General features: G+C 28.3%; 2 protein-coding genes across 3 annotated transcripts; one reads left to right on the top strand and one right to left on the bottom strand.

The window, feature by feature from the left end:
- Window positions 1–7,142: 7,142 nt before the first annotated feature.
- On the top strand, window positions 7,143–12,126 carry LOC109813958 (TLD-domain containing nucleolar protein). Of its 2 annotated transcripts, none has more exons than XM_083077662.1 (8): window positions 7,143–7,423; window positions 7,496–7,598; window positions 7,695–7,799; window positions 7,918–8,003; window positions 8,460–8,701; window positions 9,896–10,103; window positions 11,033–11,216; window positions 11,579–12,126. In XM_083077662.1, exons 1-8 carry the CDS (start codon window positions 7,368–7,370, stop codon window positions 11,879–11,881), a joined length of 1,287 nt encoding a protein of 428 aa, XP_082933788.1. In that variant the 5' UTR covers window positions 7,143–7,367; the 3' UTR covers window positions 11,882–12,126. The 2 variants fall into 2 exon arrangements, with proteins under 2 accessions (XP_082933788.1, XP_020233853.1); XM_020378264.3 differs by having other exon boundaries at window positions 7,146–7,423; window positions 9,914–10,103.
- Window positions 12,127–18,447: 6,321 nt separating this feature from the next.
- Window positions 18,448–19,686, bottom strand: LOC109813999 (short chain aldehyde dehydrogenase 1). The gene is made up of 2 exons (XM_020378311.3): window positions 19,570–19,686; window positions 18,448–19,500 (listed from the first exon to the last, which is right to left on the bottom strand). Exons 1-2 carry the CDS (start codon window positions 19,608–19,610, stop codon window positions 18,702–18,704), a joined length of 840 nt encoding a protein of 279 aa, XP_020233900.1. The 5' UTR covers window positions 19,611–19,686; the 3' UTR covers window positions 18,448–18,701.
- Between the last annotated feature and the right edge of the window lie 7,036 nt (window positions 19,687–26,722).

Genomic DNA, 26,722 nt, shown 5'->3' with positions numbered 1-26,722 from the left:
TCACCTTAAAAAATTTGAAATTCTTCAAACAAATAAATTGCTCCATTAAAATTTTCCATTCAAACATATGCTTAATGAATTTGAAACTATAGCATTTGTTTTATGTTTAATAAAGAATTATTAGAGTGGAATTTACACCCATTTCTATTGTAGTACACGTTCTAATATTAAATTTATGTGTAAGATTAATTTTCTTTGGATCACATATGTAAGATTAATTTAAATACATATTTAAAGCATGTCCTACAATTCAAAATTATGTATCTATTGGTTTTAAAGATATGTGGAATTGATTATAATAAAATTAATTCTAATGTAATATAATTTTAAATTAATGTTTGTAAAATATTTTGCATTAAAACAAGTATATGATGTTACAAATAATTTTTGAAGCCAAAAAGCAAAATAAATAATTTTTTATTTTATTAAAATCAATTTTATCCGACATTAAAATAATATATTCTTAGACCCTTTTCCTACCACCACTCACGTTTACATGCTTGATGGTGATCTTTCTAAGTCAACTTTACCTGCGAAAGGTGAAGATTTTAATATAGGAATCTATCAATTTTTGTATAGGAAACGTTTCCTTTAAATTAATGTCAAAACAGGTATGACCACGTTTGTTTATTTGTGTGAGCCATGTTCGTTTTGACACCGATCCAGTCGTAATATGGTTACAATATTTTCAACTCATTTAATCCAAGAGATTGAACTTGAACTTGACTCCTTCCAGCTCATGTACCCTTTTTAAAAAATAAATAAATTATATTATAAAAATTTTATAAGTATTTTAATAGAAAATGTCAACATTGATTTAGGCTGATTTTAAGCATTTCAAAGTGATGATTTTTTATTAGAAAAGAAAAATATTTATTACACTTTTAAATGTTTTAATAAAAAAATTCCTAAATAAAAATTATTTTTTTAAAACACTTAAAATCAACCTTAAAGTTTTTTTTTTATTATTAAAAAAAATCAGTCTTTGAAGAGGCTACGGCCAGACTTAATTTTTTAAACTAATGTAATTAGAATTTTTTTTATGCTTTAATAAAGTTTTAAGTTACTCTCACAAATTTCACTCTTTTAAATCAACTGAATTTAGTTATACTTTCAAGTTCTTTGCTTTTCTTTAAATGTATCTTTTGTAAGAATCAAACTCAAATTCTCCTCATAAGTTTGGTGTGTTGCCAACGTGGCATCTATTAAAATTTAAAAGTATGTTTGAATTTTCATTTAAAACAACATCTAACATAAAACAATCTTTATTGTTCAGTCACATATTCACATACAGTTGTCTTGAAATGCGTGTAAAACAAATACACTATAAGTGGTCAATTTAAACTTATTCTCTCTGGTTTTGAATATATATAAAAAACTAATTACATTAATCAAGAAAATTAGTTTATATCATTTAATGTTGTTAATTTTAAAAAAACATTTTTCTAAATTATCTTTCTTTAAAATTGATACAAAAAATAAGTAGTGAAAAACAATTTATATTAAATAAAGTAAATTAATTAGGATTTGTTTATATTTGAAGTCAATAAACATAATTTATTTATTTTTGTTTATATTTAGAATTGTGTGAAGTATTTTGCAAGTTAATTATTAACTCACTATTTATTTACAAACCTGAGGGAAAAAATTAACAAAAATAATATAATTTTTTTTTATTGTTTGATTGAAGATAAATGAAGAAAAAACAGGAAGAAAAGTAACCTAGTTGAGAAAACTTTCTCTTCAACCTTTTCCTTCAATTCGAAATTTAACTTTTTCCTCCTTTCCCATTTTTCTTTTCTCTCATCCAAACAAAGTATAAAATCTATGTAGTCATTTAGCATGTGTTTTTCCTCTTTGGCCTTCTCGTTATGAACATAGCAAATCATTACAATATAGAGGCAGTGGTAAAAGATTTCCTTATGAATATTTTTCTGAAGCAGCTAATTAAAATTGTTTTGGGCGTTTGACAATAGCAAAACCTTAAAGTTGGATGAGCGAAAGTCAAACATGATGTAGGCGTTACGTTATGGTGAGAGTCTGAAATGGATCTTTAGTTTTGTATGCTGTATTGGACATTTACTTTTGCATTATTTTATCTGTATTGGTGGTAGATGAGGAATTGAAATTGATCTTACCACATTTGGTACTTTTGTTTATGTAAGACATAGGAAAATTATGTACCCATAGGTGATAGTTAATAATAATAATGAGTGTGAAGAATTTGGTGGATGGAAGTTTGAAAGAGGAATTTGGAGTCGCAGTTAGTAGTGGAAGTAAGGGAAGTTTATTTGCATAACTTCCCTACCAAACAGATAGAGAGGAGATGCGAAGAGAGAAATTAAATTTCATTAAAAGGAGTCAAATGTAACGCAAGCAGCACTTGCTGGTTGCAGCATTTACACAGATATTGTATAGTACAATCGAAGCAGATCGAAGCCATAAATTTTAATACCCTATTGATGAAACCTTGAATTGAATTCTCAACCCCCTCATTGAAATGCATGCGAAGCATTTAGTTGCATACCTACAGATTAGCCTCTAAATATGGAGGCAGAGAGGGTTTGGTGTTACGGAGCAGAGTGCAGCATTGAAACGCCATTAACGGATCCATTTCATGTGCCAACCAAACTCACCAGAAACCTCTCAGCAAAATCAAATGCCTCTGCTGCAATACTCCCTCCATTTTCATTTTCAATTTCATACAGTACATTACATTCCACTTTAATTCCAGTTCCGCTTTTCAATGCTACCTCTCATTAAACACCGTAATCACCAAACAAATTTTGACGCATTCCAAGATCCATCTTTTCACGTGACATTAGATTCTCCACCTTATAGACAACTTAGCCTACGCCTAAAAAATTAACTGCTTTTTAGTATGTACCTCCGTGTGCGTCTGTTGTATATAATATACTACTATGTCACTCTCTATTTATGTATCTACATCATACAATTTTCATAATCTATTATTATTATTTTATCCATGTTTAATTCTTTTTTTGTCCATGTGACGTTACAACTTACAACTACATATATATGCTTAGTTTGGCTATCACTCATACACTTATTATAATTAATTTAGTCTTTTTAACGATGTTCTATGTCATTAGCTAACAAAGGATGAACTAAATTGATTCATAATCTATAATTGTAGTCATAACACTATACCGTCATTACCATTGCAAATTGATATTGCACACACAAATCTTGGAAACTTAATTAGTTGTACTACCCAGTTGGTTTGCTCTTATTCTTTTGGTAGGAGTGACTTCCCAAAACAAAATCAATATAAAGTACACAAAGAATAGATCCTCAACCCCCGTGAGAAGTCAAAACAAAATTGCATATATATATATATAATGCTTGCCAAAGGAAAAAATTGGAGGGACTCTAGTCACATTTCACTTTTTTGCTTTTTCTCTAATTTAAAAATAACACCTCAACAAGACAAAGAAAAAAAATTATTATTTAAAAAAATTTGTTTAATGACTTTTTTAGAAGTATAAAAAAAAAAAAAACAACAATGTTCCGATCCACCAAGTTACGGATAATGATGAATGATCCGCCAAATCAAGGATAGGCCCTAAAGGGCTTGCTTGTAATTGGGCCAAGTTATGTTATGAGAACGTGGGCTGGCCTCATTTAAAAGACTCAACTCTTTGTAAAACACATCTCTCACGCTAGCTTGTAGAATTTTAATTGTTTTATTGTTAAGATGACAACTAAAGTTGACTCTAGTCATTGGATTGTACTGACACACTTATCTAATAGTGTAATAATATATGGAAATTTTTACATATATAATTATAGTTGATATTTTTTTATTATATTAATAATTTTTTTCTTCTCTTGATTTAAGTGTGGATCTACACATGAGTGTCTTTGAATCAGTTTTTTTTTATCTTATGTATAAACTCAAGTTCTAATTCTTTATGTACGTAAACTTTACATTTTAAGTGTTAGTCAATGCATATTAAATCAAATAACTAAATACTCGGTATTAACTTTCATCTTTATTATAGGTGCGAGTTTGAATTTTCAAACGGTTTTTTTGCTTGATGCATAATCATTATCAAGGAGATTTTATGGTTCTTTAAAACTAGTTGAGTAATTGTATCTAAATGGCTTCATTGACAATTTGAACTTATATTGTAATTTTGTATATTGATTTTTACTAGCAATTTTAATGTCATTGACAATATCATATTGAGGTGTCTCTCCATAATGCTACTCTTCATAATAAAAAAAATAAAAAAGTCTCAATAATTTTGTAGATATTTAATCAAAAAATTTATTTTATTAATTATTATTGTTTTATAAGAGCATCGCCAGTATGAATTATTTATTCATTTTTAAACTATACCTCATTGTTTCTTATTAAAACTTTGTATTGGAGATGATCTAGGTGGCAAACTATGTTCCTTAAATTATAATAAAATTCCTTGTAGCAGTTCCATTGCTTAAGAAAAAAAAAAAATTCTCAAAATAGGTTCATTGAGGAGAAAAATAAAGACTTGATGAGAAGGAACCAATGTGCGTCCACTACCGTGAACGGGAGTCGCCATTTTTGCTGTGTAGAAGCTGCTTGACGGCTGGATTCTCCAAGACAACCTCCACGTGCCATCTCCATCCACCTTTGCTCGATGGCCTCCAAGCGTCGGCCTCTACACGTCAGTGTTGCCAAGATACATCAATCGGACCGCCGAGTCTAAGATACATTTTTTATATTTCTTTTCAAAGAAAAAAGTAATTAATCTCTACAAAAATATAATATCAAGAACACACATTTTTAAGTTATAATGACGGATTAAAATCATATAACTCTTAATAAATCACATTAATTATTTATAAAAATTAAAATCAACATCCTAAAATATTGTAAGTGACTTAAAAAATATTTTATAAAATCAATTTTTATATATTAAACATCAACTAGAAAGTATTTTTAGAAATTTTTCCTCAACAAAAAAATATTTATAAGAATTTTTTAACTTTTTATTTAATCCAATTTTTATTTATAATATTTATTTATAAATTTAATATTAATAATTTAAAATAAGTTATTAATAAATAAAAATATTTTTTTTATAATACAAATTATTTATCATAAATCTAAAGTATAATTTATATATTTAAAAATATTTATTGATACTAATTTTAAATAATATATATATATATATATATATTTAAATATAATATTTATTTATATATAATTTATTATAAATTTTAGTTATATTTTATAGGCTAAAAACCTATTTTGGTCCCTTATAATAATTGTTTGTTTCGATTTAGTCCCACTTTTATTTTTTGTCTCAATTTGGTCCCTAATAAATTAATTGGTCTCAATTTGGTCCCTAATAAATTAATTAGTTTCAATTTGGAACTTCTGTCCAAATTATTTAAACGGAGTTAACTGTGTGGCCACGTGGATGCCACGTAGATACATATGTGGATGTCACGTGGATGCCACATGGATGCCAATTTTTTTTAAAACACCAGGAACCAGAACGGCCCGTTCTGGTTTCAGAACGGGCCGTTCTGGTTTCAGAACGGGCCGTTCTGGTTACACTTTTCGTGTGTTAATTTTGCATCCGGAACGGCCCGTTCCAGGTGCAAAATTTACACACTAAAAGTGCAACCAGAACGGGTCGTTCTGGTTCCAGACTGTTAAGCATAAACGATTAATGATTATAGTTCACGGTTGTGAATCATGGAAGGAAAAAAGACCCAAGGTACAAAGCATTTCAAACACTGAATTTGGTAATATCATCAATGGAAATTGATAACTTCAATTGCTAAACAGTTAGGCTATACAGTGTATTATTAAGGACAATGCAATGTATCACTAAAGACAATGGTAACAAATTTTATTTCATTTTAAACTAGAGTGAACCACTTACTACCAAATTGACACTATACAGTAAATGATGAAATGACATAATATTTTTTCTTGAAGTCATTAACGATGTACCCCAACAACAACAACTTGTTCTTGAAGAGGTAGAATTTGAAGTAAAGGAAGAGGATACACATGACTAACATTTCACCACAACCATATGCAGGGATAGATCTAAGTTAATCATAGTGGGGGCACTTGCCCCCACTAAATTTTTTTTCATTTTTTTTATATATAAAATATTAATAATTTTATAAAATATATATTATTAATTATATTTTAATTATATTGTTATATCTAATATAATAAATATATTAATATTTTTTTATATTTTATTTTATTGTTTAATTATTTTTTATTTTGTGGTAAAATTATCTTCATTTTTAATGAAGAAAAAATTTACTTACTTAAAGAGTAAGTCTTGATAGATTTATTCTATTTAATAATTAATGTTCTATATCAAATTTTTAAGAATTTAATTGTTAAATTAAAAAGTTTTTCATGTATAGATCAAATTTATAAAAAATTTTAAAAAATTAAAAATAATATGATACTTCGTTAAATTAATTCAAATTAACATATAAAATATTTTTATTTTAAACGAATATAAAAATTTAGAGGACACTAAAAGAAAATAAATTAATAATTTTATTATATTTATCCTATTAATTTTTATCATTTTATTCCTCTAATTTTAAATAAGTTGCAAAAAATTATAAAGTGACACTTAAATATTTCTTCAGACAGAAAGAGAAAAAAAAAGTTATTACTCTATTTATAAGATAATTGTATTTTATAAAAATAAATAATTTTAAAATTTTTACCATAAAAAAATATTTTTCAAAATTATTATATTTTTTAATAAAATTAATAAAGAATATTCTATTCTCAGTCTTGGAACGGGACGTTCTGAATCCAGAATGGCCTGTTCTGAAATCAGAACGGTCCGTTCTGGTTTCAGAACGTCCCGTTCTGATGTACTGGTAGTGTGTTAATTTTGCATCTAGAACGACCCATTTCAAATGCAAAATTAACACACCAAAAGTGTATCTAGAACGACTCGTTTTAAAACTCTGGTTCTAGGTATTTTTACAAAATTTAGCGTCCACGTGGTATTCACGTATGCATCTAGTATATTTTATATGATAGTAGAACTAAATTGAAATAATGGACTAAAATAAGTTTTTACCCTATTTTATATGATACTATTGTATAATCAAAATACTAGTATGATATTGCGTAATTTTGGAGTGAAAAATTGTAACTAAAGCTAATACTACGTACTAATTTTTTCTCCTTTTTAATTTTTGATGAAGAAGTTAACAAAACTTCCTAGGAGACTTGCATACCAATACGAATCATGGAGAATTTCAGACGTAGCAGTGTATTTTGAGAACTTGATTGGGGATTGGAAGAGAAATAGCGTGAAAGGGAATTACGAAACTCTGGACTGAAATCACAGCAAGCAATGGGCAACGCTCAGTCACCTCCCAAAAATGATCCTCGATATGTTTCTGCAGCAAGGTTCCTCTTTTTCATTTTTTTTTGACGGAAATTCAATTTCCATAGATTAACCTCCAATGAAAATCATTGCAGAGCTTTTACTCAAAAGGAACTTGAAGACTTAAGGTCTCTGTTCAATCATCTGGCAGCACAATCCCAGACCAACGCCAAACACATCTCTCCCTCCGTTTTTCAGGTTCTTAATTCTTTGTTCAATGATTAATTGTCTTCTCAATAATCCACATGTTATTATCCTTCTAAAAACCATAATTTTTTTTTTTTGGGGCTGTAGTCATATTTTAGACTCCATGGCCCTCTTGGGGAGAGGATGTTTGATTTGGTTACTCAAGAGCGCAAGGACCAGAGGTTAACCTTTGAAGACCTCGTTGTTGCTAAAGTGAGTTCTTGGCTATCATCATCGTTTTTTGTCGGTATTGTCTCAAAATTAGGACATATTTAACATGGTGTCATGTATCCAATGTATTTATTGGTTTTTTTTTTTTTTCATGTTGCAGGCTACTTATGAGAAAGGAACAAAAGATGAAATTGAAGAATTCATCTTTCGCTTATTAGATGTATCTGGAGATAATTTTGTAGGGAGGTAGGATGCGAGTCTGATCATACACAAGCCTCCATTTTGTGCAAAATAATTGAGCAATGAATCTAGTTTACTAATCTGCTATTTGAATTCATTTATTGTTCTTCACGGAGAAGTGAACTTAAGTCACTTTATATCTAGATATGTCTCGGTCTGTGAAATTATTCTACAAGTACTATACTTTTTCGGGCAGTGGAGTTTCATTCCTTGGATCTAAACCTTTTTTTTTTTTAAAATAAATTGGCTGAACTTTGTGATTCAGTTCTAGAAGTGATACTTCTTTAGAAGTAGTGTTGTCGATGTTCTGTTTATGTTTCTATTTCTAACAAAGGACTATAATATGTTGGAAGTTTTAGTTTATGCCTGTAGTTTTATCCAGTTAAAATGTCATGTTAAATATTCTTTTGCATTTCTTTACCCCTTTTATATTCATGTAAATATGTTACATTGAATATGCAGATCTGATTTGGAAACTGTTATGATTTCCATTTTTAATGATATATTATGCATAAAAGGATCTGAGGATAGATCAAGTTCACATCAGGACATTGTCAACATATTTCTGAATGCTGCAAAATTCTCCATGCACGATGGAGGAGGCACTGAGGAGACTATGTCTTTTGAAGATTTCAAAAGCTGGTGTACTCATCTTCCATCTGTTAAGAAGCTTCTTGGAAGCCTGCTTTTGCCACCTGATTCAGGTATTGCTGCACTTAATTTTCAACATTTTTTTATAGACTTAATTTCTTGCAAGATTATCTGACGTATGACACAACAAGATCATGACCACAGAGTTATGATTATGAGCAGATGAAGTGCAGATTGATTGGGTTTGAAGTTTCATGCTTATCAAACTTTGCCTTTGATTATGATAAGTTTCCTCCCCCAAATTTTACTTGGTTTGTCCCGAAGTTGGATGGGAGCTGTGTTGGGCAGTCAACAGACGATGTAAAACTTTGTTTAGCCTTTTTGGCATGGGTCAACTATACAATAGCTACTTTATTAGCATCCAGATGTATTGTTAAGTAGTGTGATATCCTTGGATGGGTCATAAATGATTAGAACTTTAAATATTGGAAAAACCTGTAGGTGAAGTGGTTGACCTCATGATTAGGAGGATTAACTTTATATGCCTTCAAATAATCATGCGGGATGAAAAAATGCTAAGGAGTTAGACACCTCAGGATTTAAAATCTGGTGCATAGGTATAGTTAGAAGAAATAGGGTGCTGTGTTTTATTGTTGATTAAGACTTGACAAAATAATGTGGTTAATTTCATTGTTAGGAGGAGAAACCATTGGAAACTGGAAAGGCTATTGTGATTCAATGAAATTTTGGTGTTTGATAGAGCCCAGTGGCATTTATTGATTCATGTTACCAACCCCATACTATGGAATAATGCTCGGTTGATGTTGTAGGCTTCTTATTAGAAGCCTAAAATAATTTTACTGCAATTTTATTGATCTTCTTAAAATGAAAACATTTTGACCAGAGTAATGATCATTCTTCTAATAGAATAATTATTGAGTAACGTTACATGTATAGCAATTGATGGTGGTGATCTGTGTATACATTACATGCTAGCAGCTTGACTAAATAAAATACTGGTGACCTAAGAAATTTTTTTTGCACGATACTGAATCTTGTGAATTATTCTGCTAATTACCAAAAACATAGTTATGTAAATTGTAAATTTATGTATTTGCTAACCATGTTTGCAAAGTACTCTGTTTTTATTAGACCGTTGCACAGACATGCAATTTCATCAAACTATATGCTGAACATTTTGACTGTGTTCATTTTAGTACCATCTTTTAATATAAAATGCTACTGGATTAGTTTTGATTCTTTTGAATAAGTTCAGGGTAAATGATTAGCATATTTTCTTATTCCAGTGTTTTGCTTTTTTCTAGGACGACCTGGTTCTCAAATTCCTAACTTACTGACCTCAAAAGCTATTGATTCTAACATTATACTTTTGAGAAAAGAATATGCTTGGCATATTGGAGGCGCTCTTTCTCAGCATGACGTGGAAGATTGGAAGCTTTTGTATCATAGCTCTGTTAATGGTCTTAGTTTTAATACATTCTTGGGCAACATTTCGTAAGTACATTTTTTGCCTTTGAAGCTTCCTACTGCTCTAAATTTTTTTCTGGCAACTATGTGCATAAAGACAAAAATTGCAGAAGTTAGGCCTAAGGATATTGTGAATGGCTTGACCTTTTAATTAATCAACGGGGTTAAATCTAGAAGAAACAGAACACAAGATGACTTTCGGGTCAGACACATTCTTTTTACTATAAGAATATCTCCCGTTTATTTAAATATTGAGTATCCTCTGAAGTGTTTGAAGGCTTCGTGGGCTGATTGTAATGCTGTCTCTCTTTAGTGCATTTAATGCATGGTATATTCCTCAAAATAAATAAATAAATAAATTGAGTGTTCATTTGAGATATCCAAAACTTAGCTAGCGTTTGGTACTACACATGGACTAAAGTTGTGTTTATTGTTATTAGTTTTACAATTCAATAGCTATGCATAGGTTTAACTATATTAGGAGCCTTGTTATTACAATACAAAGTTAAAGGCTTACCTATCATGTAAAAGTAACTAATTTGTTAGAGTTAATCACCTATACACTGTCAGTGTAAAGTTTTTTTACACTGGCAACTAATTATATTTCTTAATTGTACCATGTCACTGTAAACACATTTACTTTTAACAGTGACATGGCACAATTAAGAAATATAATTGGTTGCCAGTGTAAAAAAACTTTACACTGGCAGTGTATAGGTGATTAACTCAATTTATTATTACTATTATGATAAGATTGATTAGAAAGAGGCATAGTTTGCCACTTTACTGACCTATGTTGTTGTCTAAGGTTGTAAATTTTAAAAGTGCCAATTAAATTCATTTCAGTTTCTTTTTATCTACAAAATATTTATTTCAGTTTCTGTGCTACTCCAACTAAGCTCTATGTAGGATTGGAAATTTGGAATGCATATTTAACTCTTTAATTTTAACTGCAGAAATCATGCAGGCCCAACCGTGTTAATTATTAAGGATAAAGAAGGTTATATATATGGAGGGTATGGTTCTCAACCGTGGGAGAGGCATGCTGATTTTTATGGAGACATGAAATGTTACCTTTTTCAACTAAATCCAGTGGCATCTATATTCAGGCCGACTGGAGCAAACAATAACCTACAATGGGTAACTACTGTCTACTTGTTCCTCAGTTCCTATATGCTGGTTTTAACATCCCCATATTATATTCTGAACTGTGATTAATAAACCCTGATCTCATTATTAAGTAACATTGATGCTGCAACTAGAACAAAAGAAATGATGTGTCTGTCCCATTAGGTGATGTTGTAAGATGGTTATCACTTATCAACTGTAAAAGGAAGGCTGAAAGACTTGGCTAGATTCCATGCATTCCCACAGGCATAATAGTTATCACACTCTACACTTTGCATTGGATTTTTTCCAGTTGAGTTAGATAGCTAATTTGCTAACCTATTAGTTACAAGATTTTTATTCTCTCTTAATTGTTGAATGTCCATGTATTGTAGTGCGCTATCAACTTCAGTTCAGAGGACATTCCAAATGGCATTGGTTTTGGGGGGAGAGTCAATCACTTCGGTTTGTTTCTCTCAGCAAACTTCGATCAAGGACACACGTTTTCATGTTCTACGTTTGGTAGCCCTTGCCTCTCCAAGGCTAACCGTATATTGCCAGATGTAATAGAATGCTGGGGAGTGACACAAGATGCGGCACAAGACAAGAATGATGCGGTCAAGGGCACTGTTCTGGAGAGGTTCAAGGAAGATCGCAATATGCTCAAAATGGTTGGGCTAGCAAATTCCAGCGAGTAAAGTATTGCATGCGTTTGATATAGTTCCTCTCCTTTGGTGTAATGCAGTTTTAATCATTGTTCATATGCCATGAGAAAAACAACTTTATGGAGCGGTAATCTTTGTTAATTAACATATTGTGATATTTTTTTTTATAATTCTTTTTTGGTTACCTTGTGCATAATTAAACATACAACGGTGCTGTACCCACGGTAGATTTATCTCTATTCCATCACCCTCTTTATGCTATTAAAGAGGAGTCATAATCTCTGCTCTAGTAATATTATCTTTATATCATTACCATAGGTCCAATATTTCCGCAAAGTCCAAAGCCAAGTTACCCAATAAGATTGAAAGGGGACAAATTTTAAAATTTTAAATGAAGTGAATATTTTATATCAAATAATTTGACAAGTGTGAGGGTTAGGGTGAATTATTACTTTATTAAGTAGATTGGGACTATCTAATATCCATGGTCTCACCTAATCATTAGGTAACGATTATATGTTATATAGAGATTCATTTGGAACTATGTGATTCGGGACTACAATTTGGTAGATCTTTTGACTTTTATTTGTGGGAGATAAATGGTATTTCCTCCTACAAATACAATAAAATTAAAATTAAAAAGAGATAATATACAAATATAAATATTCAAGATGAATATTACAATACACTTGAATAGAGGCACTCTGTTTGAGTAACCCAGAAGATAAATCTTACAAGTAGGGTTTAATTAGCATAAAACTTTTGGAAAACATGTTGGATAGGAATTAACAGTACTGTAACTTCCATCCAAAACTATATTCACTCCACTCAAGTGTTGTGACTCTATGTATGTGCTTGGATAAAAGTTAAGTTCAATGCAACTCACTTTTACTTCAAAACAATAATCTTGTTACTTTTGAATTTTATGCATTAGAAAGTGAAAATACACATTTCAATGCTTTGAAATGGGTAACAAAACACACCCTATATTATATTTGACTTACCTAGATTTTAGTGGCTATCAATGATTAAGATCTACATGTAGCTTCAAGGAGAGCATTGAGGGGTTGTTATTGTCTATATGTTGAGGTGTAGTAGAATAAACCATTATTAAAATGATAAACTAATATAAAAATTAATTATGACTAAAATTGATAGTTAGCTATATAGAAATATACAACTTGAATAAACCATTATATTTGTTAAGTTTTTTTTTTTTTTTTAACAAAAAGGAGCTAGAAGTCCAAACTTCAAACCACAAAAGAAAAATACAATAAAAATATCATCATGAAGATGGTTTTGAATTCAAGGAAGAGAATTAAAGAAAATATACATTCCTTCCGTCATAGAACTTTCACGCTTAACAAGCGCTTCCACAACTTGATTTGCTTCTCTAAATATATGGGTTTAAGACAAGAAGACACATATTGTCGATCATTAATTAGATTCGCAATTTTGTTAATCATAGTATAACATGAATTATGTCGACAACATCCCTCGTTTAAAAATTTACTCCCAAGGTAAAAACTTTACTAAAATTCTCCCACCAAAGTCTCTATCCCAGACTAATTTAAGCCCATAATCGATGCATGACCCAAATAATTGAATATCAATATTTTATTTGAGCATAATTTAAAAAAAAAAATCAACGTAATAATATGATTAGTAAATAATGTTTACAAGTTCAAATATGTTTCAGTTAATATACGAAATATTACATTAGTTGTGATACGTTTATTTATTTATAATTTAAGTATTCATTTTATCATGTAGTTTTTAAATTAAATTGTTTATTTTTCTATCAATATGATAATAGATTATATCATATTTGTAATTAGTTCCTGCGTAGAATTTAGCGGCTAATGATAAAAATGGATTCTAATTAAAAATATTAGTTATCCTTATAAAAAGACAAAATTTGAATTTACCTAAACGGCGAATCCTAAAATTTGTCCTTGTAGAATGTAGATGCCTTATCCTATCCTAATCACTTTAATAAAGGTTTTTTGTTTTGGAAAAGAAAAATAATTTAAATTTTGTCCATAATTTTTATAAGATCATATCTGTGTAGACCAACTTATTTACGAAAGGAATTATTATCAGGATAAAATTTCATGCTAACAATTTTGGGAGATGTCAAATTTATTAAATAATATAAAAATATCATTAAAATACTTATAACCCTTTTTAACGATACATTTAAATTAAATTCTAAAACCCGGCATGATGTGATACGATTAAGTATTAACAAATAACAATATCTCTTAATTTTATGGTCAAAAATTCAATTTTTAAGTTTGTGCGGAGACACCTGCGAAGAGGTTAGTTTCTCAAGAGATTACTCTCAAAGTCTATTTCAATTCATCTAATGGTGTGTTTGGATGAGGAATTTTACAAATTCAAGGAATTTTAAATTCTTGGTATTTGAATTACTTTGATTTCAATGTCTATCATTCTTAAAATATTTTGTTTGGATAAGTCAATTCAAATTTCTCAAATTTTAAATTGTTAGGTTGAATATGATAATTTGATTCTATAAAAGAAAATAATTATATAAAAAAAAGAAATAATTGACAAATATGAATATGTAATGCAAACACTCAGGATGACTATAACAAATACGCTGTCAACATTTTCCATGTAATTGATAGCCCAAAGCCATCCATTGAGGAGAATTTTAGTGTAACGAATTGCATAATTCTAATATTTAATGATTTAATTATTTTTAATAAAAAAATAATCAACTAATTATCTAGAATTGATATATAAATAATATCTAAATATATGCACAATAATATATATATATATATATATATATATACACGTATAAAAATTTAAAATAACAACTAAAGGGATATAATAACTATATAAGTATATCATTATATACAATAATCTATATATTAAAATAGTAATCCTAGTTGTTAAACTCATTATATACAACTAGTCCTACTACACTAAGGTAGCTAAAAAAAATATAAATTGCCACCTCTCCTTAATGGTCTCAAGTTAGTTCCACCTTTAACTTATTCTTACTCTACTTCCATATTAAGCATGATTACCACAGTCTACCAACATAAGCAACTAAATAGGCTTCAACATGGCATTATCAATACAATACAACCTAATACTCAATTAGAACAACACAACAACGCAACTCATCATAATTCATAATTCAATATAGCATGTGGACAACATAAATATCAACACATCACATGCATAACTTATCATTCAACTTGAACATCATTACAACACGACATATGCATCACACAATTCAAAAAATCAACTGCATTTGCACAATATATCAACTATATGTGTCATCACACATTTCAACTAGGAGATATCTTATAACACATGTGAGTAGTCTAAGTGGCTTGACCTTACCAAATCAACAACAATGCGATCTTTTCAATATAGTTACATCAACAACTAATTTGGATACCAATTATAATAATATGATTTTTCAAATTTTGCCACTTAAACTAGGAAGTCTAATATTTCTGTCAAGATAAAACAACTTGAATAACTAAGCCACGACATTAGCTTACATAATTAAGCCACCTATGAGATTAACTCACTGACTACCCTCCAAATACTACGTCTTTCTAGTATATAGTTAGGGATTTTAGCCTCTGACCTTGTACCTTACTATAATTTGATCATTTTATGCACGTATGTCTTGATTTTGCCCACATACGAATCAATATTGGTCACTTTTTTTATAATTAGTATAACCCAACCTGACCCCTATACTGTGGTCGCTTGTAGACGGTATGCCTTAACCTTACCCACATACCGCATCAACTAAGGTCTTAGAGGAGACTCAACTTTCCACTTCAAGGGTCAACTTTCAAAGAAGTGTTTTCAACAACTAGACTCATAGAGCATCACAACAATATTCTCATAATGAGATATCCAACTTTTAAAACAATCTCTCTTCTAATCCTAAGTCAATCAACACAAATCACTAACATGCCTTAAGCATTCTCAACTCAACCACTTTAACACGATATAACATACAACTCATGACATACTCCAACGGTTCAATTAACTATATACATCAATAAATAAATGATATCATACAACATAAAACATATGAGTTCTCCTACTACTCATACAATGTTCAACACTTAGCCATAAATAACATATTTTAAATATGCAATCCACACCTCATGCCATTCTTCCTACATTCGACGTCATTGAGGCATAGAGCCCTTGGGCTTGCCCACGTCCAATGCCACTCAACCTGTGCCTAATGTGGATGAGGTAGAGAGCTTCTATTGCTCTCACGCCTAGTGTGACCAAACTCCATGCTCAGCCTTATTTCAGGTAAAGAGCCTTTGCCTAACTCACATTCGATGTCACTAAACTGGCGTCCGACATCGTCTAAGTAGCACTACTAGAAAAATGAGAATTTGTAACGGATAAAATGTCGTCACTAATAGTGACAACTTTTGTGACGAAAATTTTATTTTTGTGACGGACTACTTATTTTTAGAGTTTGTGACGGAAAATTTTCCGTCTCTAACAATTCCGTCACAAACGGGGTCACTAATAAAAAAAAATATTGCGACGGATTTAGTGTCGGATTTTGATTCCTCTCTAAATATTTCGTCACAAAAATCCGTCACAAAATTTAATGAATAACTTTGACGGATTCTGTGACGGAAAATTTTTAAAAATTGTATTTCGTCACAAATTCCGTCACAATCTGTGAGGGATTATGTATCCCTCTGAAAATAGAAAATTTTATTGTACAGTTATTATATTTAAGAATTATGTATAAATAAAAAATATTTTGCTAAAAAAATAATTAAAAAATTATGAAACTAAAATAATTTTTTCATCAAAAAATTAAAAATTAAAACATAAGAAATGAATTATTTTAAATAATAAGTTGTCATTTTGAAGTATAAGAAATTAAAATATGAATTAGGAAAAAACTTTTAATTTAAAAATACTTATGAAATTATAAAAAGACAATATTATTTTGCATTTTAACTAAAAAAGCTAAAAATAAATATATAAAAGTATATTTATAAATTATATATAACTATATATATATATTTATATATAATGGTTGACGCTAGAAAAATCATTGTGCTTGATCATTTAATAAAAAGTACAATTAAGTCTATCAATAAATATATAAAAATATTATCATCATACTTTATAATACACTTAAATGGAATAATTTAATATATATTATATAATTAATAAAAGGTGAAAAATATATATATATATATATAATTAATTATAAAGTGTATTATATATATTATATAATACACTTTATAATTAATACTTGTATATTAGAAGAAAAAGGTGAAAATAATATATATTATATAATTAATAAATCTGGAATAATTTAATTATTTTTTATTTAAAAATTCGTAAAAATAAAAAATTATGATTTTGTGATAGATTTTGAATCCCTCACAATTTGTGACGGATTCTGTGATGGAAAATTTTTGAAAATTGTATTCCGTCACAAATTTCGTCACAATTTGTGAGGGATTACGTATCCCTCTCAAAATAGAAAATTTTATTGCACAATTATTATATTTAAGAATTATGTATAAATAAAAAATATTTTGCTAAAAAAATAATTAAAAATTATGAAACTAAAATATTTTTTTCATCAAAAGATTAAAAATTAAAACATAAGAAATGAATTAATTTAAATAATAAGTTGTCATTTTGAAGTATAAGAAATTAAAATATGAATTAGGAAAAAACTTTTAGTTTAAAAATACTTATGAAATTATAAAAAGACAATATTAATTTGCATTTTAAATAAAAAGCTAAAAATAAATATATAAAAGTATATTTATAAATTATATATAATTATATATAACTATATATATATATATATAATGGTTGACTCTAGAAAATTTATTGTGCTTGATCATTTAATAAAAAGTACAATTAAGTCTATCAATAAATATATAAAAATATTATCATCATACTTTATAATACACTTAAATGGAATAATTTAATATATATTATATAATTAATAAAATGTAAAAATATATATATAATTAATTATAAAGTGTATTATATATATTATATAATACACATTATAATTAACACTTGTATATTAGAAAAAAGGTGAAATTAATATATATTATATAATTAATAAATCTGGAATAATTTAATTATTTTTTATTTAAAAATTCGTAAAAATAAAAAATTAGGATTTTGTGATGGATTTTGAATCGTTCACAATTTGTGACAGATTCTGTGACGGATAATTTTTAAAAATTGTATTCCGTCACAAATTCTGTCACAATCTGTGAGGGATTATGTATCCCTCTCAAAATAGAAAATTTTATTGTACAATTATGTTAAAAGATAGATGAAAAAGAGAAGGATAATATATTTTTAATACAAAGATGAAACTATTACTTTGTAATACATTGTCATTTGCATTTATTTAAAATTCTTTTAATTTTTATAATTAGTTTAAAAAATATTTATGATAATTTATAATATAAAATTTATAAAATAATATATGAAAGTAAAAACATTCGTTAATAAATTAATAAAGATGTGACTCTAATATAGTAGATCAATATTTGTGAATACAAGTAATGTAAAAATAATATATATATATATATGGTTGATGCCAGAGAATTTATCACACCATTAATATTATTAAAGCAAAATAACTCCTGATTTAAGTTTCATAACACCAACATCTTCCTTGCAATGAATACATGCTGCTAAACCATCCATTATTAATCAACAAGTTGAATTATTTCACACACCGTTTCAAAGAAGCATAGATATATAAATTTGGATTTTCTTTTGGTAGAAGTTGCTGTCTTGTACTCTCCTAGAGAAACCTTCATTTGACCTAATTAGCAGAAAACTTTCTGAAAGCTTCTTCAGCAGAAGCAGTATTGTTGACACTGTAGCCTCCGTCCACAACAAGATTAACACCACTCACGTACTTTGACTCATCACTAGCCAGAAACAAAGTTGCTTCTGCCACATCCTCTTCCTTTAGAATCACTCCCTTCAAGTTCCCTGCCTCAGAGAACACTTTCTCTGCTCTCTCCCTCGATATCCCCATGCCACGTGTCAGAATAGGAGTGGCCACCGCGTACGGCGAAACGCAGTTAACTCTGATCCCATGCTTCCCCAATTCCACGCACAGGTTCTTCATCAGACCCACCACCGCGTGCTTCGACGCCGTGTACGCGTGCGCCGAACCCGGGTGAGTCACCGAAACAGCGCTCGAGGTGAACACGATGCTCCCTCTCTTTCTCGGAATCATCACCTCAGCGGCGTGTTTCGCCGCGTAACAAGCGCCGAACACGTTCACCTCGAAAACGCTCTTCAACTCCACGGGATCAAGGGCCATGATGGAAGGCTCCAGACTGCCGCCGATTCCGGCGTTGCTGAAGAGGATGTCGAGCTTGCCGTGCCGCGAGACGGCGGCGTTGACGGCGGTTTTGACGTCGTTATGGTTGGTGACGTCGCAGTGAACATAGGAAATGTTGTCGGAGTTTAGGTTGCGGCAGAGGGAGTGTCCGAGGTTGTCTTGGATGTCGGCGATGACGACCTTGGCACCGTGGCGGAGGAAAAGCCTCGCTGTGGCTTCGCCAATGCCACTGGCTCCTCCGGTTATGAGTGCTACCTTGCCTCCTAACCTGCATTGTCTTAATTATATATATTATTCATAGAATTAATTAATTATTATTAATTTGATTAGTGATTACCTCTTGGGGAGTGAATCGTCTGAGGAGGAAAAGTCTTGCATCTTTCTTAAGCTATGGATGGATAAAAAGCAAGTAGTAATACGGCTTCTTAAACTTGCAGTGACCTAGTTTTTATATAGTTTTACAGTAGAAAGTCAATGTAATATCAATTCTTTCACGTTAACTTTTTTTTTTTATTTATAAAAAAATTATTTTTATGAGATTATTATATAGAGAGTAATTTTTGTGATATACTTTTAATTTCTTAATAAAATATGTAGAAGGACTAGGATTGGAGGCTTTAACCTCACTGAGGTTGTTAATATATAAAGGCGGTGTAATAGAGCATATTTGATATAATCTAGTAATTTATATTAACTTTTTTTTTTAATAGTGGTGGAGGATTGATTGTACTGGAATATGTTATCAGACCCATATAGGCATCCAGGTAGTGAAGTATTATGTGGCATTCAAGTAGCATCATTTTAGCATGCATCATTCAAGTAGCACCAACAGCAGATAGAACATGGTGTCCAGATTTACAAAATCATATGTAATAATAGTTATATTAACATATATAATCTATAGGTTAATAGTCAAAATGTCATTATTTTTTTGAAATTATTAATAATAATAAGTAACATGATTTAGCCTCTCAAAAAAAAAAAAGTAACATGATTTAGGGGATATATTACAATTAAAAATAAAAGATTCATATCTAACATACTAAACCAGTAGATATATATATACTTCATATTTAAGGAACAAATTATACTATTTGAATTTGAATGTTCTAAGTTTTATGCTGCAACTAGAGTTTTTCAGGAATGGTCCTTCATATTGGAGCAAAAATTATATCTTAAAATATGTCTAATCATTTAAAACAATTTTTTTTGACACTTTTTGACGGGTTTTGTAATAAGGAGTGATAAAAATAAAATAAAATGATATATGTCATGAAAAGGAAAATATAAAAACTGAGATAACATGTGGTTTTTTTTTTATTTTAATATAATTTTTTATTATGTATACAAGAAAAATAAAATAAAAATACTAAAAACATATGTGTTATTATGTGTTATTTTTATTTTTTGTTTATGAGAAGATACAATTTTCTGAAGATTAAAAAGAATCTCGGTGGATCGTAGTAAAAAAAAAACGAAAAATCTATCCATGGCCATGTGGGTTAGGTGAGATTAAATGGGCATAGTAACGTTGAATTGGGTAAAGGGTGTTGTTGAATGTTGACTTTAAAAGGTGTCACATGCAACCTTTTAGCCGGCTTTCTTGAATCACACGAACGCCCAACTTAGAGCATTCTTCACCTTGATCTGAATTATCGATTTCACACTTCAATGTTGCGTGACATTTATAAACAAAAAAATATATTTTTATCATTGTTTTGCTTTATATTTTAATTTGATTATGTACAAAATCTTCAACTAACAATTGTCATGTTGGACTATTTTTTCTTTAAATATATTTTTATTTCATTGAATTTATTGCATCTTTTATATTTCTTATATTATTGTTTTACCTTTTCATTTATATATATAAATAAATAAAAGAAACTATATATTTTAATCTTAATAAATATTAATGTTTGTCCATAATTAATAATTAATATAATTTATATCTTGTTATGATTAATATTTTATGGTGCCTTTATGATTTCCTATATTAATATTAATATTAATAAATCATAAATAATTAATAACTTTGGTGTTAAACTCCCTTTTATATATATATATATATATATATATATATATACTTAATATTTACATATTGTAAAATATTAAAAATTTATCATAAGTAAAATATTTTAATATGAAATTTCAATTAAAGAAGATACTTATTATAAATAACTTGAAAATATTTAAAAAAAAATAATTTAAAAATCACCTTCCCATTAAATAACAACACATTTCAATATTGGAGGAATTGTTGTATTGTGACAACAACTACAGAAATATGATACACATCTCAAGGTTAAGTATCCATTCAATATTTCTAACAACAATGTTAACTATAAAATTTATCCTTGTTGTCATTGTATAAACTTTTTGAGTTTTGATTTATAATTTAATATTGAATATATTATTTTATTTTGTCATCTTTTAAATCTATCTTATTGCGATACTTTCATAATTTCATATGACTTGAGGATTAATTTCATTAAAAAAAAGTCAACAAAAAAACAAACATGATAACTTTAATTTTTTTTTTGTAATGTAGAAAGTTTTAATTATTGACTTTTAGCAATACTTGTGTATATGATGTTTAAGTTGTGTTGTGGGGTTCTAAGAGTTGAAGGACTCTTAGAAGTCTGATTAATTTTAAGGGTCTCTGGTCAGAGGTTTAGTTGACTTTGATGGGAGGAAGTATATAAGATTTTTATTAAGAACTGAGCCTTATAAATTCATATTCTCTAGATTCTAAAGAAATAATCTAGAGAGAGATGTTTCGGGTCTGTGTGTTTCTTTCTTCTAAACTTTCTCTCAATTGGACGATTTTTTCCTTATGATCACTGATGAGTTTGTATACTTTGATTTAGGTCCTTAGTGAGTTAAGAATTAGAGTTTTGGGCTAGTGTAGAGCTTGTGTGCTCAAAGCTCAAAAACTCATTCTCCCTCCTTCTTCATTCTTGGTTGCTTAGAGTTGAGATAAGGAGAGCTAGACTCAATTCTTATTGGATTATTAAATTGTATGTGCCTAGATTTCTTTAGATTCGTGGCTATTTGATGAATTTGAGGTGGGATTTTGGTGCATATTGAGTTTTTGGTGTTTTGAGTTATATGGGTGATTTTGGTGAATGATGCAAATTGAGTTGCATGTTATTTGAACTTGAAATTTGGTTGTGAATAATAAGTAGAACTTGTTGGATGCATTGCATGCTTGGTTCTTCTGGATTTTAGGTGGATTAATTTAGGCAATTTTTGAAGTTTGTAAGTGCAAATTTCTAATATGATGTTGAGTGCACTTTCATGGCATCATGTGGGGTTCCAACTAGAGGTCTTTATCTCAATCACGTTGGCGCATGATTAGTGGCGTTGGGTGTATGATTAGTGGCGCCGACATAAGGAGAAAGACTTATATCGAGTTGGGATGACATTAGGTGTGGTGTGAATGGTATCTGGTGTGAGAGCATTGGAAAGTCTCTAACTTGGTGATGTTGTGCCCTAAATTGGGTGGCACTAAGTGTGATTAAGGTAAAGGCTATCTACCTGGACGATGTTAAGGGCTAGTGAAGTGATGTCGAGCGTAAGTCAAGTAGAGACTATTTTCCTGATATATGAGACTGAATGTAGATTTTGACATGGTAGCTGTATGAGCTTCCAAGGGTATCCTAATATCATAAGTATATAATTCTAAGTAATAGTTGTAGTTCTGTTACTTGTAGTTATGATTCATAAGTGTGATGATCATGACAGATTGTTACACTTTTTGCATGAAAACAAAGGAAAAAAGAAAAACAAACATAATATAAATAGAGACAAACATGTGTAAGAAAAAATGTATCATAATAGAGAACTATCCTTTGTTGAAATTAGATTGATAGGCAATTTCCTGATATCGTGAGTATATAATCCTAAGTAATAGTTATAGTTTTGCTGCTTATAATTTTAGTTCAAAAAATATTTTGATATATAAATTTTAATTATTAAAATATTTTTATCTAAAAATTTTCTTTTATTTTGATATTTTATTTATTATTTATTTATGTTGAGTAACAATTTACTTTATACTATTACAGAATTTTAATAATGATTACTAATTATTAAAATAATTTTATCCAAAAATTTTCATTTGTTGAATCGAACACTTACTATTAAGCTAAAAAATATAGTCGAAACACAATTCTTTTTACTTAATCGTAACAGTCTAAGCGTCATGTGTCAATTATGACTTGACCTACCTAGACCTTTACTACAAAATAATTAATGTCACTCAATAAACACTATTAATTTTGATATAATATATAAATATATATGATATCCATTTTCTTCATTTTATTTTCATATATTTGTTTACATATTTGTTTATGATGTTTTTTTTAATAATAATAATATTATACGTAAAAATATTTAAGAGGGAGTTATTGAAGAGAATAAATATTTAAGACATATTTATTGGAGAGAATTATTGAAGACAAGTTTTATATGTGTAAAATGTAGTAGTTATTAGTATTGATTATATAATTTTTTTTTGTAAATTGATTACTTTATGTATTAGTTTATTTTATTGAAAGAAATTTTGGAGAAAAAGAAGCTGTTGTAAAACTCTTTCCTTTTATATTATTAATTAATTAACTGATGGTGAATCACATTATTAAATAATAAATTTTTATATATTTTTTCTAATTAATTTTTGCCATAAAATAAATTATTAATTCTGCTAAAAATGAGTGAAATAGACAAATTGTTAATTTAAGTGATATTTGATTTCATTTCTTTAAAAAAGTTTTAAATTTGAATTTTATGTATGAATTAAACGGGACTGAAAAAAAATTCATCAAAATTATTTGTCAATTTATTTTTAATAAAAATTAATACGAATAAATTTATTGATAAATATTTCGTATGAATAAAATAATTAAAAAAAATGTTGGAATTTATTATCCTCCATTGCATTTTCCATTAAGCCATCAATCATATCTCACAAAACCGCAGACCAGATATGAAAGTGCACTGATATGTTGGTCCCGCCAATTTGTCTTTGCTCTTTACCAGAAGCTTTGATAGAAGCAATCATCATAATTATGTCCACCAATAATCGATTTTATGCAATAAATGATTATACGATTATAAGAAGTTTTAGTATATATATGTTCCATTATAAGAAGCTTTGATATGTTTGGGAAAGATAAACTGGACCCAAAATTTATTTTGGAGTTCATTTCATCTATTTCATGATCATGAGTGGAACAGCGAAATACACGTTACACCATGATTTAGAAGAGAAATTTTAAAAATAGTGAATTTATTCAATCTATCAAATATGTAAAAAAAATAAATTATTTTAATAACTAATTATATAAATAATTAATTATAATTAGAATAAAATTTTATTTGGATGAGTTTGTTGAAAAACAATTTTAAAATATGTAATTTTTGGTTAGATACAACAAAAAAAATAGACTCTATTTAGTAAATTAACTTAAAAAGAATTTTTTTTTAAATATATTCATAAATTTCAAATTTTCAGTTTCTTAAAAAAAACTTATTTTTTAGGAAAAAAAAAGTTGTTTACAAATTTAAACCATTATCTCAAACATATAACTTATTTTATAAAATATTTTTTTTAAGAAAATAGCTTAAAGTTAGAAAATTAATCTTTTCCAAACATACACTAAAAGGAATGCAAGCTTAAATGAAAAATGTGAAATATATTTATTGATTGTACATTTTTTAACTTTAAAAAATAAATTTAATTTTTAAACATGAGGTAAATTTATTTTTCTATGTTAAATTTAAAATTAATTTTTAGTACTTATACTTTTTTTTGAAAAAATAATTATACTTTTTAAGTACCATTAGTAAATTTATTAAATAAGATACACATTACTAAAATTATTTGTATAGATTCACTTACTAATATTTTTATTGATAAAAATATTATATTAATATTAATTGATATTTCATTGTTTATCAATAATACGTAAGTGGTCCTAAAAGACTAAAATATACTTTTCTTTTGAAATTACCATCACTAAAAAGTAATAATTTAAGTTTCCAGAAAAAAAGGAGGTTAAGTTCGTATATATATTGAACAAAATCGTGAGATTAAAGTAGCCATGAAAATAAAAGTATTGTTTAAAAGATTTTGTCTAAACAGAATATGCATTATTTGGAAGATGGAAGACTATAATACACACAAAAACAACTTTTTATTTATTTCCTATTTTGAAATGATTATATACAAATAATTATTTTTATATATTAATTTAATTACTCGATACAAAATTTAAAAATTAAAATATAAAATAAGAAAGAAATGATATGGAAAAGGTAATGAAAATAAAAAGTTGACGTATATATATATATATATAATTATTGTTTTTTTTGTATATTTTTATTTAATTTTTGTAGAAGTTTTGTCTTATTTTATTTAAAAAATTAAAAATAAAAAATAAAAAATTATGCATGCTAATTATTTTACTTCATAAAATTGTATTCGTGTTAGTGATGAGAAGTTAGAATAATATATACATAATCTTCTCTTCAAACGATGTTATTGTCTCTATAGTTCTTCTGAATAAAAATAAAATAAAATTGCATTGTTGTATAGCTTTTACCTAACAAAATGAGCTCTTAAAAAAGGTCGACACAATCGCGTGTTATCCGTAGCTGGTTTGGGCCTACGTAATGCCGTAGTTGTCTGTAATAATTATTTTTTTTTTCTAAAAAAAAGGAAAAATTATAAAGATGGTCGAGAATTGAACTTATTTCTTCATGTTTCTAACTACCTAAACCACTAGGTTAATAGTGTTCTGTCTGTTTTTTTTTTGGTTCGTCCCTGGAGTATCCAGGGCCGATAGCAGTGACTAATCTCCTCGCTACGTTGGAGGCACCTCAAAGGGTGGGATAGCTGGTCCCAAGATTTAACGCGGCTGCATACACAAGGCAGGATTCGAACCCCTGACCTTGCTTAAGCGTGGATCAACCCCTATCGCTGAACCACACGCTTGGGGTTCATAGTGTTCTGTCTGTAATAATTAGTTAAGGATAAAATACCATTATTTCCTCTATTATTATTATTTTTTAAATTCGAATCTAGTTTCTCAAAAATTTGTTTTAGTATTTTGCTCAATTTAATTTTAAAACAACATTTTTATTTTTAAAGTGATTTAAATAGAATTTAAAATTGATTATAAAAATAATCTAAATTATTTTGAAAATAAGAATTGATACATTTTTAAATTGAAAGAACTAAAAACACTACTAGAATTTCTCTTATTACATGCGACTTTTCCTATGAATTTTTATGAAAAATTCGCAGGAAATGTTGTTCCTATAAATTTTTCTACGAAAATTTATCTGCAGGTAATACCTTCATAGATAATATGTTTTTGCGAATTTTAAAATTCGCGGGAAATTTTCCTGCGAAATTTCTTGCGAAAAAAATTCGCAGGAAAGTTTCCTCCAAAAAAAAAATTCACAGAAAAGTTTCTTGG

This window comes from Cajanus cajan, chromosome 6 (genome assembly GCF_000230855.2).
Source record: "Cajanus cajan strain Asha chromosome 6, NIPB_CcT2T_4, whole genome shotgun sequence".
NCBI classification, from domain to species: domain Eukaryota; kingdom Viridiplantae; phylum Streptophyta; class Magnoliopsida; order Fabales; family Fabaceae; genus Cajanus; species Cajanus cajan.
This window is presented reverse-complemented; position numbering and strand designations above follow the sequence as displayed.